At 36.0% G+C, this 18,568-nt stretch overlaps 1 protein-coding gene across 31 annotated transcripts in view; it reads left to right on the top strand.

The window, feature by feature from the left end:
- Window positions 1–18,568, top strand: part of CCSER1 (coiled-coil serine rich protein 1) — a 648,564-nt gene that overhangs the window by 426,287 nt on the left and 203,709 nt on the right. For 6 of the 31 annotated variants that reach the window (XM_086888615.1, XM_086888607.1, XM_086888604.1 and 3 more), the window contains 2 exons: window positions 217–325; window positions 420–3,325. The exons of 11 other annotated variants lie outside the window; for them this stretch is intronic. In XM_086888615.1, the coding sequence (XP_086744741.1) occupies window positions 217–300 (84 nt within the window). In that variant the 3' untranslated portion in view covers window positions 301–325; window positions 420–3,325. Of the gene's footprint in view, window positions 1–216; window positions 3,326–18,568 lie in introns of those variants that run through there. 14 more of the 31 variants (XM_086888608.1, XM_086888605.1, XM_086888596.1 and 11 more) reach the window with 7 other exon arrangements.

Here is an 18,568-nt window from a genome sequence, read left to right as displayed (position 1 = left end):
TGTCTCAGACAACAAACTTGTGTACTGCTGCTGTCAGTCTGCTGCAGTTTGGTTTGCACAGCTACAGACAAAACTTAACCTTTCTTTGGTGATCACCAGCACTGTGTTTACAGTGGTGCTGTGAGACAGATAAGAAGGCACTGACTTTTATCACCTGTACAATCATGCAATATTAAAATCCGTACTGATACATATTTTACGGTATTTGTTTTGTAGCTCGCTCTGCATTACCTTGGACAGCATGCCTCCCTTAACCTCTCAAAACCTGGGTGCTGCCTCCTGCAGAGCCTCTGTGTTTGATTAGGAGGAAGTGGAAGACAGGGAGGTGGGTACTCTAACTGTTCTCCTCCACCTCCCTGCTGTGCTCCTGCTCCTCCCCAGCAGCCAGCCAGCACAGATTGTGGATACTGTCTTTGCAGGGAACAGAATACTGAAGTACTTGAACTTATTGAACTTTCCAGTCTAAACATGTTCCTGTCCAAAGTGTTTGTGTGGTTGGCTACAGCATGAAGTGTGTTGTGTTTTGCTGCCTAAACTGGAAAATACATCCTACTTCTGCCTTTGCTCCTTCCCTTGGAGGCTGATGGACGTCCGCTGTTGTATTTTACTACTAGGTTATTTTTCTCCATTTATTTATTTCCTTTCTGAGTTTGTTGTCTCATGTATACAGGGAAATAATAAAAACTTGTGCATAATATACCCTTTGCTCATGAAAAATTACTTTTTTTTCAAAAATACCTTTAGAAATCAAACCAGCCATTAACCATTTCAGTATTTGCTTTGATTTTATGTCTGTGTACTTATTCATATCTGGATGTCCCAGTTGTTCTTAATATGCTACATCCACTCCTACAATTTCCTTTATCATTCATTTTCTCTTCTTCTCATGTCCAGTTTCCATTTTTTACTATACAACTTCAAAATATCATTTCAAAATCTATGATACTTTCTTTATTCTTTATTATTCTTTTTGGTGTTATGTGTGCAAATTATCAAGCTTTGATGATGTCAAACTGGGATGATAATTCTTTTAGTTTTAATGATTGCCTTCCACCAACCTTTATGAAACATATTGTTTCACCATCAACCCATACATACTTGGTGTTTGAATTATTTAACCACCAAGTCATGAACAGGAATGAATTGTTGTGCCTGCTTGTGACAAAGAAAAACAGTTCAAATTATTGGTGCCAAATTCGCTGGAGGCTAAATGCTTGTGATGAGGGTTTGGTGTATGTGGTACTAAATAAAAAACAGGTTTTCACATAAACTTCAGCAATAAATGGATTATGGAACTGAAACTGAGGTGTGCCATATGAAAAAAAGAGACTTTCATTCTGTGGCTGGTTATCAACAGGGTGTTCTGAATTTAATTTTGCCATCTCTAGGAGTAAAGAACAATAAAATTTGCATTCTGCAGTGATGCTTAGTTGGTATGAATGACTTCAGTTTTGATTTGTGGCATGCAGGTTAGCTTCTGGATGCTTGTACAGATAAGCTGTGTGCTCTTTATATATTTGTAGAAATACGATGATGATATAACTGAGTTTCCTCACAGATCTGGAATGATTATAGTACTAGTAGTCTCTGGATCTTTAAAAAACACTGCTTTCCTTTGATATAATATTCATTAACAGTACAGTGTTTTAAATCTTTCTACTTACTCTACATTTTTCTGTCATAACCCTCTGTCTTTGTATCTGCAGTTATTCTGCTGCTATCTTGTTTTGAAAGTGCAATAAAATATGAGGTACTTTGAAGTATTTCCCAAACTTAGTAATTTTTTGCTTAGATGTCTTGGGGTAGGGGAGAGGAGTAGGAGGAGAAGCAAAGAAAGGTGTTTAGATATTCCTAATTTTTCATTCTAGAAGTTCTGTTGGGTTCAGATAGAACTCTTCTCACTTTTTCTGCTTTAGCTCCATCACTGTCTCCTCCTTAGAGTTCTCCAGAAGGTTGCTTTTTCACTTAAATTGTCCATCTAGCCTTTTTGTCTTATTTCTTACTTTACTTTAATTTTTGTGCTATACTTATATGACTTACCTAAGTTTATTTGCAGTAGTGTATTTTCAGTATGTTCTAGTTGTGTTATTTCTATTGTAAAGGTGCTACCAAGAAGTTCATGATTGCTCTCAGTAGGAACTGAGTGAACAGCTATCCCTAGAATTAATACCATGTTCTTTCTATAGCCACTCTGACCTGTTTCATTAAGAATAGAAAGAAATAGGACACTGACAAACAGGATATTTGAATAGGTTTATTTGATTGAAATAAAAAAGCTGCCCACCAGATTATACCTTGCTGACTCTGTTCAGGCATTATGTTGAATACTAGCAGTGTCTTACTTGTAAGGGCAGAAAATAACAGTACTAAACCTTTTAGTAATATACCTTCAATAACAATCAAAATATTCTGAGAAATAGCAGCATTTTGCAATAGGCCTTGAGTATATTTTCTTAAAATGGAGAAAAATTTGATTTCGCCTTGAAGAAAAGATCAACAAACAAAATTGAGAGATGAAGCATGGATAACCTCAGCATTATAAGCAATGTGTAGGGGTTTTGCTACATTAGTACACTTAGGGTGACTGTTTTTTATTACAGAATTATTTACTTACACAGTTTTATTGTAACGTGGAAATGTTTTAATGTTTTGTGCATGTTGCATGTAGATTTCCTCTGTTAGCATAGTTCAGTCTGGTGACCTTTTTCTAGTAAAAACATAACATCTGTTGTACATAAGGATTTTCTGACTAGAACGGTGTCACACACAAGCTGACCAGCCATATTCCTGGTTTTCTCTGCATTTTCACTTAATTCATTGTTGTGTTGATCATTAGTGTGAAAGAAGCTTTATTATTATGTGCTGCCTGCATGACTGCATACAGCAGAAACAGTCATTTTTCATTTGCTTTGTGTTGCCATCAAACCATACATCACTAACATTTCATTTAATTTCATTTTTTTTTTCTTCTTTCTTTTTTCTTTTTTTTGTTTGTTTGTTTGTTTTTAAAGGCCCTGTGGAACTCTCCATGTTCTGAAGGCTTAGTTTACAAACCTATCAGCATCTCATTGGTTCCATCATTATTAAATTAAAAAGCAACATCTGGACACTCTGCACTTACGGATATAATTAAATACTGCTGTATATGAAATGAGCTGCAAGTTACCATTGCTGGCAGAATTCTACTACTTAAAGATAATATTTGTATTATGAACAGTCAAATATAATTTTTTGGAGGAATATCTTCATTATTAAGTGTATCTATGAATAAATTATTAGTAAGCTATGACAAAGTTATTATTTGAAATAAAAATTATTCTTACCATTTTGTGCACTTAGTCATCCATTGGTGATTCACTTCAAGTAAGAAAATAAGAAAATCCTTCATTCATGCTTGTCTCTTGAGATGGAAAAAATATGTCTTCAGGAGCTGGAAACCTGAGGAAACCATTATTTTTTAAAATGTGTATTTTACCTTTTCTAGGAATAACACTGTGAATACAGGGTCAGGACCTTTCAATATGTGGTGGTCTTATAAATGTTCATAATGATGTACATAATTCTTACATGGGATTCAAGAAACGTTTCTGTAAGGTATTTGGTAAGCTTGTAGAAGGCCAGAATTTACCCAGCTTTATCCCAGGAAACAGAAGAGCTGAACCTAAAAACATACACTCTGATTTTTTAATACATTAGAATCATAGTTTTACTCTGTTTTCTATCTAACTTTCCTGCTTCTAAGAGACATTGCTAAGAGAGCATCCACGGGGGCAAAGGAAGCATCGTGTTTGCTGGAATTGACCGTGCTGCTTGAGTGGATCGTAATTGTTATCCAGAGGGGGTGGGATAGGGGTGAGGGGAGAAGGGTGATTCCAAGTTTAGGGTTTTATTAAGCAAGAAACCAATGAAATTCAACACTGTCTGTTGCTTCAGTATAACCTTACTCAGGAAGGACTTCATTCACCAGGAGGTACTTTACACCCACCCTTACCAGGTAAGATAAGAAAGTGCTTGTGCCAGCAGTATTCTTTTACCCTTTTCTCCTAACATATTTTCTTACTGATAATAAACAATGCTTGACTCTTTTTATTCTGCCATTTCAATCAGGCCTCATGAACAGTTACTCAACTGGAGCAACAGTTTAGCACCTGTAACTTTAGTTTCAAACAGAGGATGTGCTGCATTAATTCAAAAGTAACATTTTACTGAAACTGAAAATAAAAGTATTCAGAACTGAAAATAAAATTATTCAGCTAAATATTCATGCCAGTCTTTAAAGTGAATGAACCTTCTTCACAGGGGATGTTGCATTATGTTGGCTGATTCTGCACCACTTAACATGGTATTACTGTTTCTCAGTCTTACATTGTTATCTCTTTGATCCTAACAGTCATCCTTCAGCATCCTCTCTTGCCCTCTTGGTCAGGCTGCCTGGAATTTCTTTGTGTGTATAATTGCATAGTTCTTACTGTATTGTTGGAAGTATCTTGTAAAAGCAATTAAGTAGCAAGTGTGTAATCTGAAGAAATAACGGAAGCAAGCATGTGCATATTATCCTTTTGAACTTCACCTTCCTTTTTGAACTTCACCATTCTTCCTCCATTCCTTGCACAAAAATCCTTTTTGTAATCACTGATAAGCGTAGAAATGCCAACCTATTGCTTCTGTCTGTCATGCTTTCTTTTTTCATCACTCTCTTTATTATAGTAATATTTTCAGTCTTTGTCAGGTACTGTTCTTTGGAAGAGGATAGAGAGAACGTTTTTCATTGTGATTTTTTGGCACAGAGATCTGTATTTCACTTAAAGAAATATATATATGGGTAATGGAGAGGGTTGTGAAAAATTGTGTAAGTTAATGAAAGAAGAATAGTGGAATTAAAAAAATGTTTTCAGGATTCCACTGTGGAGGAAGTAAGTTTCACTTTCTAAATAAAGAAGTTTTTTTGCCTGTTCCTCCAAAGTCTGTGAAAGAACACTTTAAAATACTCAAAGAGCTAGTTTATTTCTGTATTTGTTCTATCATAGAGATGTTGCAAGCAGCCATCATTTCAATGCAAAACTGAACCCAGCCCTTTGGCTTTTGGGATAGAGTGTAAGAGTCGGATTTTTCACTTTCCTGTTAAATTACCCATAACTTACAGTAACTTCTTTTTTTTTTTTTTAAATTTCTTTGGTTTCCTTTCATTTCTGTATATCTTTACAAAGTAGTATCAACTGATAAAAATTTCTCAGTTTGATGTTTTGCTCACCTAGCATTTAAATTATATGAAAAAATCATGACTGACAGGTACTGTTTAGACTTCAAGGACACACAATCAGTAGTTTGTATGCATAGGCAAGAACTTAATGCTAGTTTAATTAAAGTCTTAACAGTCTGATCAAAGATTTTTTTAAAAAAAATATTATTACAGTGATACAGCACATCTAGTTTGAACAGTCAAAAATTAAATCTCTATAATGTTCTTAGTACCTATCTCTTTCTATGATGTATTTTACTGCTCATTCTTGCACAGCCATTTGGGATCTGAAGGTCAGTGGTTTCTGGTCAGTTGTGGGAGCATTGCAGTAAATCCGCTATTAGGATTGCTTGTAGGAGTCTGATAGTAACATTGATTTCTTTTTCCTCACTCTGCAATCCCCTTGGGATCTCTCTTATATGTTTGTTAACATGCTGTACACCTTGCTCTTACCATTGATATCAAGTGCATGTGACTTTCTTGTAACCCTTACAACTGGTTTTACCCTGCTCCAAAGATTTCTTTGTGAAAATCTTGGTGAATAACTTCATAGCCATGGAGCCTCTGCTGTCATCCACTGCCTGTAATTAGCTGGACTGCTTGTTACTGGAAGAGCATTCACAGAGTAAGTGCTTGTTACTGGTACCTGTAAGACACAAACATCTAGCTGACAAAGCCAAACCTGCCCCCCTCCCCACCACCAAAACTCTGCCAGGTAAATTCTGTAAGAGGTGTTACACCACATAGCTATAAAATACTGAACAGCTGGTGCAAAAAGAGTAATAGTAACCTGGTCATTTGGTAACTGCCCTTTAGAGCTTAAGTAAATTATCCTGTAAATATTCAAACATAGTCTTCTGTAAATATCCAAGTGGGCCAGGCAAAAACAAATTATTCCCATGTCGTTAGCTTGATCCAAAGGCTGTGTCTTTTTCCAAACAATGGTAACACTGAGTTAACAGAGATAGAGCACAGCAGTATTAGCAGAATACTTTGTTTTCATTCTGAGAATTGGCATTTAACAGGTGCAGAGATTTGTTATTTTACCTAGCACAGTGTTTATCTCCATTTGATGCTTTGCAAGTGGTACCAGACAACCTGAGTTTGCTTTCTGCAATTTCCTCCAGGGACTTCTGAATGCGGGAGTGCAAGGCTGTTTCGTGCAGCACAGGAGGGGGAAAAGTAGAAGTTGAGTGAATGGACGCTTAACACAGTAACAGGTGCAAGAATGTTACAGCTAGAGCAAGTATTCTGTGATAAATGTTGAAAGGCTGAGAAGGAACAGGAATGATTTTAACACTTATGAGCAGTCAAAAGGCAGACAAGCCTCAAAAAACCTGGGGTACTGTAGAGAGGCAGAAAGGTTACATCCTGCTTGAACTGAAGGCTGATTTTTATTTTTTTTTTCAGTCAGAGTTTTATTTTTGGGGTTTTTTTTAAAATAATTTTCTGAAGCAGTTTCAATATGAAAACACAGAACAGTATGAATACTGGCATAGGAATTATTCTGTTGTAACTCAATTGCATTTGGAGCAATAAAGAATTCCTGTAGCTTGTTATGTTTATAAAATGCATTGAAAATAATTTGTAATGTGATCATTAAGACTTTTCATGGGTGTGGGTACTGTGTGAATGGTGAAAGAGCTGGAAATTTTGTTGGTTTTGAATATACAGGAGATTAGTGGCTTTTCTTCTGAAACTGAGTTTACCCCGTTTTAACCAGTGGCTTTTAGGTATATTTACACAATTTGGCCACTTCACTAGTTTAAACTGCTCAGTATGCTTTAGAATTTCAGCTAAGTGTTAAAACTTAGGAGGCTAAAGCCAGTATATAATAGATATTTTACTAAAGAAACAGTAAATGCCATTTCTGTCCTTGACCTATTACTATTTCTTCCTCAATAGAACTGCAGTGAGGACTATTTCCAGGCTGTGTACTCGACCTTCATTTCAAAACAGTGCTCTCTTAGTATTCATTTTTTAGTAATGTAAGCTTCTGCTTCTTAAGAGCCAACAGAACATTAACATTAATGATAAAACAGCAAGAAGGAGCATGAAGGGAAAGGATTATAAATGAGATTTGGGAAGTAGTAATATGTTTCTTTTGTATTGTACAAAAAGGCATGCAATTGATGGCAGAATCTACTGGATACCAGCAATAAAAGGAAAAAAAAAAGTTCTGTTTGGTTGCTAGCAAATGCATTACCAAAAAAAACCTTGCAAAGATATATTTTTGTATGTGCACCTATTAAATCATGCTGGAGTTGAAAGTGCATGAATTAGATACCATATTACAACTTTATATTCAGTACCAGCTTCATTACTTTCAGGGAGAATTTAATTCATCTAAAAATACCAAGGAAAAGCTGTTAATGATAAGCTTAATGGTGAAATTAAGTGGTAGCTTTGTATTTGATAGTAAAATAGAGGGGCTTGATCTATATTGAGTAATGATGCATGCATACTATTGACTATTTGGGAGAGAAATGCCAACACCTGCACTGACATATTACATTTTAAGAAAAGAATGGGGAAAGCACAACTGCATGAAACAGGTGATGGAGACAGTAGGATCTTCATATCTCAAACATATTAAACAATTTTAAGTGCACACATCAAAGACAAGAACTTCCCAATGTGCAAGTATTGAAAAGCATCTGTGTGAATATAACTTTCTGTAAGTGTGTATGTCTATTATTTCATTTTCCAGTCTGTGAAATGGTTCAGGAGAAAAAAATGCAGAGACAAATCTACTACTGGAGTCCTGTTGTGTTACAAATAAATTCTGCCAAGAAAACTTCTAAGAAATTGCCAAATTTCAGATATTACAGAAACAAAGAACGTGAAAAAAGGAGTTTCACTGGTTAGAGGCAAAATTACAAAGTGGACCAATTCAGTGGTTCTATCAGGCTTCAATGATGTTAGCTTTTGAGATCATGTATGTTTTGCAAGCATCCAGATAGCCTGAAAAACACTCAAGTAACTGAACAGAAATTGAATGTGAACAAAAATTGTGAGACCAATGATCAGCAGTTTGGCTTTTCAGACATTTTCATGTATCTGCTCGTGCTCACACCATCACAAGTTTCTTTGAAGGTTTGTGGAACTGTCCTCTGACACTAGTTGATACATATATATGTAGCAAAGTAAATACAGGAATTTTTAATCATTCTGACATTCTGATACCTGGACAGAAGTGACCCCATTTTTTTCTGTGTCAAAAGCTTGCTGTGTTGCAAATCTAAATATAAAATGAGCTGAAGCCATAGGTAATGTTACTTTTGGGACTCAGGAAATGATGAGAGCATTCAATGAATTCAAGGCAGCGGTAAGAGATTGTGTCATTTGTGCTTTCCTGGTTTTAATTTGGATCTGGGACTGAGTGTCTTACTGTGCTTCAGGAAATGCTCCAGTGTGGGCTCTCCATGGGCTGTAGTTCCTTCAGGGCAGATCCATCTGCTCCAGTCCAGTTCTCTCCAGAGGCCACAGCGTGTATGTCTTCTTCTGCCCCTGGAACACCATCTTGTCCTTCTTCACTAGTTTGGAGGCTCACAGTCTTCCTCACCTTTTTTTCCTTCACTTCTCTGCATCCTGGTGGTTTTTTCTTGCTTTTCTGTATGTTTTCAGAGAGGTGACACCAGCTTTAGTGACGCTCACTGTGCCCTGTGCATGGGTTCATTGTGGAGCTGCCTGGCAGCGTATTTGTGTCTGATCTTTTCCCACAGAGGCCATCCTGCAACCCTCCCACTGCCAGCACCTTGCCACATAAACTCATGGAAAAGCAAACAAAAGCAAAGCATAACCCTACAGCTGACCTGAATGGGATGAACATTAATAATATTAAAATTGTTTTTTATGTTCGGAAAACACTTGCATGGAGTTACAGATCTGTTAACATGTGAGAGATGAGTATTATCAAGTGGCTGATTAGAGGTGGGAGTTTACATCCATAACAAATTCAGGAACAAGTGGAACTACATAACTTCTGTTCCAAAATGCCTGGATCCACTGAGATTGGTGTGTTGGTGATGACTGCGGTGCATACATCCATTGACTTCCATTGGTGCTCCAGGCCAAGAGACTTAGTTTTTTGCTGCAGGAATTGGGCATTGCATCACTTTAGAAGGAAGGGAAGAAATTACTTGGTTGATTCCATTCCTAAACATCAGGTTTTTCTGTTTTCCTTTCTCTTGTTTCCATGTCTGCAAATTTCTCTTGCTGTTGGAAATATTTGCAAACTCTGTTAGTGGTGGGGCTTTTGTTCTGGCTCATTATTTTCTCCTGCTGTTACTCCTTTGCTCATTTCCTTTTATCTTGCTGTATTGTTTTTATTCTCTCTCCACATTACAGTCCCATTTGGCTCATCCTCTCCTTTCTTTTCTATAAAACATGATTTTTATCACCCATAAAGCATGCTTCTAAAACTTCAACAATACTAAAAACTGGAAAGTCACAGTTTTCCTTGTAAATTCTGTTTTGCCTCAGTCTTTTTCTTCTTTTTAGGCAGAAGGAAAGAGAGAAAAATACATTTAAAGCAAAACTACCCATACAGAATAATTTCTGGGGACTAGGAGGTGATACCTTTTCTGTAGTTCTTAATGCTAGTTTCTATGTTCAAAATCTATGAAAAGAAAATAATGCCATTTTCAATTCTTTGGAGGTTAAGATAATTCTATTTATCTATTTTTAACTGTCTAGAAAATGATATTGGTTTACTCTGTCTTATTCCAAAAAATAAATTCCTGTAAACTTGTTTATCCACCATTCGGTTTTCTTGAACTATTTGTAACATACTCTGAAAGGAATACCAGGGAAGTTGTACTATGTGCTGTCAGTTTGGATTCCATAAAGAAAAAAACATTTTTAGCTGACCATGAAGATGTACAAATAAATCAAAATGCTTTTAGATTCTTTTTGGGATCTACAGAAAACTTTTTAGAGTCCCAGAAGGCTTATTTTACAATACATTATTACCCATAATTGGATTTTCAGCCACTGTTCTGGCTAAATACAGAATGATTTATTCATGTTGGCCATACCACACATTTGTGGAAGATTCCAGGGCAGTAAATTGGAGGATGCAAAGAGGACAAACGTGAGATATTTGATGTCCATATTGCTGGCCTGGACCAGAAAAGATCTCACATCTTCAGGCATCAGATTTTATTGTTGCACAACAAGAAGATTGCTTCAATTCTAGAAGCTCTTTAGAAGTCTGGATGAGTTACTTCATGTTACGGTCAAGATGGGCAAATTTAATATCTTAACAACATTGGGCAGCTTTCCTTCTGAGGACACTCATTTCTGCTTCATTTCTATCCTGCACTGTTCCAGCTGTTGCTCCTCTTGCCTTTCAGTTGTAAGTAGTGGATATAATATGCTCCTTTACTTATGATAAAATTAATTAATCTGTGATTAGTACCAGTATTTCTCCATTAGCATAAAAAAACATGCTCAAAGACTTGGGGCCATGTGTTCATAAAATATTCATCTTTATTCTTATATTAATTTGAGCAGATTATTGCAGGACCAAATAAAAATCTCATTAAATGTACCTGGTAAATCATATCTGATCAATATTTTGCATGGCAGGATTTCACCTCCTTTTCACAGGAGCCCTTTTAAAGGCCAGGTTATAGAACTGTCCTGTTCTCTAGGTCGTTCTTGCCCAGGGGAAGCCTGCTGCTGCTTCAGACTTTCCTAGCTATCAGACTGAGAAAACTACAGAAATATTTACAGTGTACAGCTCAATACCTGTAGCCAGAGGAAGCTCTGTTTTGATTGACAGAGAAGGAAACGTAAGCAGCCTGACTCAATTTCCTTGTTCAGTTTGGGATGCCAAAACATTATATTGAACTACCCCAAGGCTTTAGGGTGAGTCTTTCGAAATCTCTTCTGCACATTTTCTTAGTTACCTGGAGTTTCTTTTGCACGTAGTAAGCTTTTTTTTTTTTCCCTCCTTTTTGCTAAAACTCATTAAATATAACCTCAACAGTAATGTGAAAGGTTATTCTCCAACCCTTATTTTCATAAATTTGTTCCACTCTGTGTGTGTGTGTGTGTGTAAGAGCTGATGTTGGTATTTCAAGTAAACAGCAGGGAAAGCTCCCACAGCACATGACATTTTTTCTCTCTTACAGCTCTCCCAAGACTGAAGTCTAGGTCAGTTCTCACAGGTTAACAAATGCATTATTGCTGAAAGAGGTCTGCTGCCTACAGGAAACTATTTTCTTTTGGAAGGTGCAAGTGTGAAAGGCATTGGGGAGGGAATCCGGGATGAAAACTTTACAATATATTTCATGGAGTGTTCAATTTTTTCTTAATATTTTTTCTATCTTTCTCTGAAATGTTCTCTGGAAACTTCCAGTGCTTTCACTTCCTTGTCTTGTAAGCTTGCCTCGTTGACCCATTACAATTCTCTAATTCCCTGGTCTCTATTCCTCCCTCTATCCCTTTTCCTTTCCTCCAAAACTTTTTCTTTGTCAGCACTTTGGTTTCCATGCTACTTCTGTGCTCATTTGTGAAGTCATCTTCCCCATCTGCAGTTCTATTTTTGCTCAGCATCTCTCCTTGAAATACGTCTTTTTTATTTTCTTCAGTCATATTGATACTGCAGAACCAATAGTTTCAAGTCTTGAAATTCAAGTTTATATGGAAGTACCAGTGAAACCAGGAGGGAAAGCTTTTGACTGTAGAATGAAATTTCCAATTGGAAAAAGTTACTGTGTAAATTTTACTAACACTTCTTTGCCTTACTCAGCATCTCTATCAGTTATTGCAAAGTAGGTTGTGTGGCCATGTTATGAAAATAAGTTACAGCAAAGATTGTCACAAAATCCTTATTTATTTACTTACTTATTTTTCCCCTGCAATTCTCCAAGCTCTTGGTTAGTGCTGAGTTACTGCATCTGGTGTGGGTTTCCTGAATGCATATTGAATTAGCACATCAGTATTACTGATGCAAGTAAGCTTTGACTGGTGCACAGGCACTCCAGAAATAATAATGAGGATATTTAAATATTCTGACTCTTCCTCCTCTGTTTGCTATCATTTTCATCTGTTTTGACTTTAAAAGCCGCTATCTGACTACAGAGTCAGTATCTGTGGCAAGTTTCAGCTGCAGCTGACAACTGGAGGACCTACATGATGGGCTCTGCACTTTAATCATAATCTTTGCTAGAGATGTTTCTGTGTCTAAATCAGTGTTGCTTTGGTCCTTGCACTGTGGGGAAAAGCTCTGCTAGTTAGGCCTGGTTTTGATATCTGCAGAGCTGTCAGAGAATGGCAGTGACCCTTGGAAGTGCAGGAGCTTATACCACTTCCTTTCCTGCTAATCTCTATTATTTTGCTTACCTTTAGTCAGAACTAAAATAATCAAGAAAACCAACATGTAGCGTTTCTTTTAAAATGTTCCTTTAAAATTACTTTGCTGAGCTCTGTGGGGATAGGAGAAGTTTTGGGAGAGAGAATGTTTAATCCACAGGCCACTTTAGATTCTCATCCTTAGATTCAAACTGTTGCCTGGTTAGAAGAAGACCGCAGAATGTGTTTCTAGCTAGATTGCTCTATTTAATCACCAACTGCTATTGTTCCGTGTTAAAGATGGCACACAGGCATTAGACATACCATAATATACAAGAGCTGCCTTGTTGTAACTGCTTTGAATTCAGTGCAACCTTTCCAAAATAGTTGATCAAGCGATACATGATTATAAGAAGCAGTGTGCTGGTGTTGACACCTCTTAATTTCAATTAACCAAGGTAGGAATTGGCCAGTAGCAACTCTGGCTTTTACAGGTAGACGAATAGCCGTGCTTGAAAACTTTCGGTTTTGTTGTTTAAATTATTTATGAGACCTGAGGTTAGGCAAAGTTGGCAAACCATTTTGTGATTGTACATGATTATACTACCTACATAAGGACTACAATTTCATCTCTAGCCCTGAATGGAAACAAAATCCAAATCACAGCATAAAGTGTCAAAGGATATCTAAAGCTTATATAAAGTAAGATATCCAAAGGGCTTTTTTCTTGGGTTTCTCTTAATAACATACTTTAAGAAGAGTAAAGTAGCTTGCTGCAATAAATATTAACTTTGATAACTCAACATCTAACTGTAGTTTTCTTGTTTCAGAAGAACAGTTAGTTTTAGCAATGTAATATGCCACTGGGCTCTAAGGTGCCTCTAAATTATATTTAAGATCTAGGGCCTTCTTTCAGCAAAATATAAACTTCCATTTTGAACAGTATCTTTGTAGGTGAGCTAGGTCAGATGAGTACACAGATCCTTACCTGGAACTTACAAGCAGATGCCTTTACATACTGAATTTTGTTGCACATTGGCCTGAGTGCAAAACCGTTTTTAGCTACCTGCTGTAGTCAACATCCTCCAAAAACCTTAATGTTGATTGTGGATTCGTATTAAGATAGCTGTTGGAATTTTAAGTATCTTTGTAATGTCAGTGACCCAGGCACAACTTTTTATAAAAATATGAGGAGCTGTAGGTTTGTAGAGGAAACAATTATTATTTGTAAGTCCGGAGAATGGTATTTGGTATTTGATTTGGGTTTTTTTTCATTTGTTTTTGTATTTTTTACTTAAAAGAGCTCTTTTTCATTAGTGCTACTCCTTTTGTCCGTCATTGTATTCTCAATTAGCACAATGGAGGTTTTCCAGTGTGGACCTTTTGTACATGAAAGGTGCTAAAATTTCCGTCTTGTACTGATGTGTATAAATTGCTGTGTCACTTTGTATGGATGCATGAAACTGTCATGTCCTACACATAGGGATTTGTCACTGTGTTTGCCTGAAAGAGGGTTCACCATTACTAGAATAAAAATATGCTTTGCCTTTAAAAGGCTGCTATAAAGGGTGCCAGAGATGGGAACCATCCTTTTTTTCCTTTTTTTTCTTGTAATGGGATCTGAAATTGAACATGATAGTCATTTATTTGCGTGAACATAAATAGAATAGTATGATTTTTTAATTTATTTTTTACAGTTCCTGTGAATGCATATGCAAAGATGGAAGTAAAAGCTATTTGCAGGTTGCAAGAAATGTGGACAGAAATTTCTTGTTGCTTTATTTCTTTGGCTCTCCAAATTCAAAAATTACTTATAATTTATGCCTTGCTCTGGCTTTGTATGGCTTTTGTGCTGTATTGAATGTTCTGGTCAGACCTCATTTTGTGATGAAACCATGCCTTACATGGAGGGACACAGTGTGAGCGTTCAGCTCTGTCACTTTTGGGGCAAAGGGAAGTGAATATTCCTTTTCTCAGCTGTCACACTGAACCCTGGGATCCTGGTCTGTGCAAAATGGGAGCACTCCACCAAGGAATTCTGCTCCATCATAAGCAACGTGCATTGCACTGCCTTTTCTATGGGCACGATCACATGCCTGTTGTGTGTTTCTGCTGTGAAAGTTTCTGAAATGGTACTGAAGTACATGGTTCTCTTTGTTTAAAAATTTATTTTTTTAAAAAGTGATGCTGATTCATTTAGTCCATTACTTGAGCAAGTGTGATTCGTGGTTAATCTTCACTTGCACGTGCTTATTGCAAACACTAATTAATCCTATTTGCAAAGACAAATTATAATTAATGCATATCCTTAAAATTTACACCTAATTAGACAGAATATAATCTCTAATTTTGTATAAATAGAACTTAACATTTTGAAATAATTGTAGATAATAAGCAATTTTCTGAACTTACATTTGCATGTGCTAATTAACGGCTGCTTCATTGTATTTGCATTTGCAAACAGTTTTTTTCTAATTACTCATCTTAGTGCTCTGTGAACAGAGAAAAATAACATAAACATTACACTCCTGATTTTTTACCTAGGTTCATCTTTTGATGAATTGAAATAGTGGCATTAACAATTGCTATAGATTTAATTGAATTTGCCTATTCTTAAAAAGGAAGGAAAATCTGAACCTTTATCCTTTAAATATTTTGATTCATTTTATTCTTGGAAAGCTAAACCTTTATGTAGTAATAAACTTAATCACAGCATGCTAAAAATGCATGGGTCCATGTGCAATATAACCAATTTCTTGTGATAATAAATATCTTAGTAATAATAAATATCTTAGATTTTTTTTTTTATATGTACACTTTTTGTCCATTCATAAATACAAGAATCTAAAATTCTCAAGGAGAAAAAAAATTCTCAGGGGCCTTAATTTTTGGTTCTGTTTCCAGAGTCAGATTAAAAAGTATATATACATGTTGTGATGAAATGGGTAATTTGTACAATGTGGTAGTTAAAGCAAAGTATTAATTTTCAACTATGATATGCTAAATATAAAAGCTAGCAGATATTATTTTTGCAGCTGGTCTTTTACAAACTACCTCTTTCTAAACTAAAGTAAAACCTATAGCTGAAACCCAATCATTATCTTGTATTTGAATCTGTTCACTGCTTTTGAAGAATTTTAACTTTTTTTGGTTCCCTACCATGAGTCAAAAAATGTTTTTTATAAACATTTACTATCAGTAGGTAGAAAGTACACTTCAACCATCTCATAAAATCATAGCTATTAACAGTAATTGGTGATTATATGCTGCTTAGTAAATTATTTGTTGGTTTTGGCTATGTTGTTGTTGTGGTTATTGGATATGCCAGCTATAGTATAAATAAGTAAACCTTAAATTATTGGTAAAGACGTTAAATATTTATTTAAATTTAATTTTGATCTCAGACATCTCAATCATTTTATTATTTTGGTTGCTGTATTTTCTACACTACTAGTGTAAGTTCCTAATTTAAATAAATGGAGGATTCCAGAGTAGGTCTTGACCTTGCTGCCAGCTTTAACATTGGGCTTTATAATGTGAGACATAATGTAAGTCAGAGATGTAGCCTATTTTTTACCTCTGGTCACATAATTCAATGCTGTGGTAGTGGGTAAATTATCTGTATTCAGTATGTGGAAAGCTTCAATACAGACTGGTGAAAAGTTACATTTATAAAAACTCACTGAAACACCTCAGTAAGCCTAACTTGGATGTTATTAAAATAAGCTAGTGATAGCTTTTGTTAGACTATCCAGTGTCATTTCTCTTTGGACCATTTTTCTGTCTGTTAGTAAGTCCATGAATTTCACTTTTGGGGCTTGTAATTACACTTGGTAGTATTTTAAAAATGACCAGCTTTATTATCTTTATTTTTTTCAGGTTATGGTGGGTTTTACTGATTCTTGTGAGTCAAAAATGGACATCAGTCTTAAGGAACAGTTTTGTGATTTTTTTCATGAATGTTGTAGCTTTTTACATGCATATGCCTTTGAGTTTTTTATTAATTGCTAGAAAAAAAGTCTCCAAGGAAAGCTTCTGACATGCTTTCATTGGAGGGAGATCCTTTGCACGTCAAACAGATTGGACAGAAAAAAAAATTGAGTGGAGAACAATAAAAGCTCTTTTACTTCCTGGGGCGTAGCTGGTATTTGAAGATCTGATTACTCAGTAGTGCATGATCCATCTGTGACTGTTGAGACTCAACCACACTCTTTAATGCATCTTATATTTTTTTTTTAATTGTGATATTTTGTTTGGGGTTTTTTTGGCCAGAAAAAGACCAGTATTCTATATTCAACAACAAAGCATTATTAGGATCAAAGTAGGAAGACAAGGTCCTCTCAAATGTTTTAATTAAATGTTTTCATTTACTTCAGAAAACTTGAACCCAATCCTCTTTATGCAAGTTTTCATTGCTAGTTACAGCTATTTAACCTTCCACAAACTGTTGCTTCCCTTCTTTTAAGTTCTGAAACCAAGCTCTTTGCTCTTAACCTCCTGTTAATTCTCCAGGTGTACAAAAAGCAGTTTAATTCATATTCATATGCTGTCACACTGCTGTGTCACTGAAATTTTGGCAGTTTTCTGTACATTTGCCTATCTCACATTACGTGTGTAATTTCCTCCAAGTTTTATCTTTAAAAGAGACAGATCTTATTCACACGTACAGATCTGATCTTTGAGTTCTAACAGTTGTTACTCTAAAATTTGTGTGCTTCTTTCTGTGTAAGGATTTTTCTTGGACAAAAGTCTTCAAAATCAAAATACCCTGTAATATAAATAGAACAACTTTCCCTTCACTGGGGTTCAGTTAAGATAGTTTACAGTTATTCAGTAGGTCCCTGTTTCACAATTATTTTTAAACCTTGAACTGCATTATTTATGTGTTGTTGTTCTTAAAATAAAGTCACTGTTGAACTTCAAGAGCTGTCCACAAATTGTGATCCAACAGTAATTTATGTAGTGTTTGCCAGGGACTTGCAAGAGCTGGAAGTAATCACTGCTAAGGTAATTTTTAGTCTCCACATGTGTCCTCATTTAGGTATTCACTTACACTGTAATAATTACTTAAATGTGATGTTTAAACATTTCATCTTTTTCAATGCCTTAAGAATGCCAAGTGATTACGGTGGCAACACCAGTTACCTGCCAGGAGGGAGGGCTATGTTTTGTATATATCTAAATACACACAAGTGCATCAGAAATTTGGCCCAAAGACGCCCAAAATAATTATTTTTGTCAGCTGGGTGCTGGTAAAGTTTCCTAGGAATGTTGCTGTGTTTTGGGGCAGCATTTCGAGACTGGAAATTAATCATTTGTGGAAGTCCAAAGGAACTAGAAGCAGATGAGCAAAAGACAAGAAACCATCTCTTGTTCAGAGAATTAGCTGGAATCTGAATAGCTTAAGGAAAGCCATACTAGAGACTGACATGGATCTCTAAGCTTAGAGTTTCTGCAAAAATTGTGTCAGATCTTTTGCAGCTTTAATGTTGCATATAAATGATAGTGAAGTTGAGACAGTGAAAGCTAAGTGGGAAAGAGGAAAATGTCAATAATTCTTTATTAATAGAAACCTGGGAATGAAAAAAAAAAAAAATTATTAGCAAAAGCAGCCTTCAGTGATACAGATCTGAGGTTACCTGAGATGGATCACCCTGGGGTTCAGTTCCATCACAGAGTGAACGTCTGACTTCCTGCTGCCCATTTCAGTCATGCTGAAAGTCATCACCTCCCTTATGAATTTACATCTTCACTTCAAAAAGTGAGCAGTTTTCTATTAGCTGCCTCAGTTTGAGAACTGTTTAAAGCCAGATGTGCCAGTGTGAAGAGCAATATCATGAAATTGGGAAGAGTAGGTGATCATAGGGAAGACTAGCACCTCCCCGAAGATGTGAGTCACTCCAGCTAAACCTGTTATTGACAGTTTGACACTGAATTTTCACTAGCTCTCCCCAGATAACCTTGAGAGGCAATCCAGGACTGCACTCGATTCTCTGTCAGGTTTTGGTGCCACTGCCTGAGGTCCTG

Source organism: Cyanistes caeruleus, chromosome 5, assembly GCF_971803275.1.
Source record: "Cyanistes caeruleus chromosome 5, bCyaCae1.hap1.1, whole genome shotgun sequence".
NCBI lineage: Eukaryota > Metazoa > Chordata > Aves > Passeriformes > Paridae > Cyanistes > Cyanistes caeruleus.
Note: the sequence above shows the minus strand (reverse complement) of the source record. Positions and strands in the feature narration are given on the sequence as shown.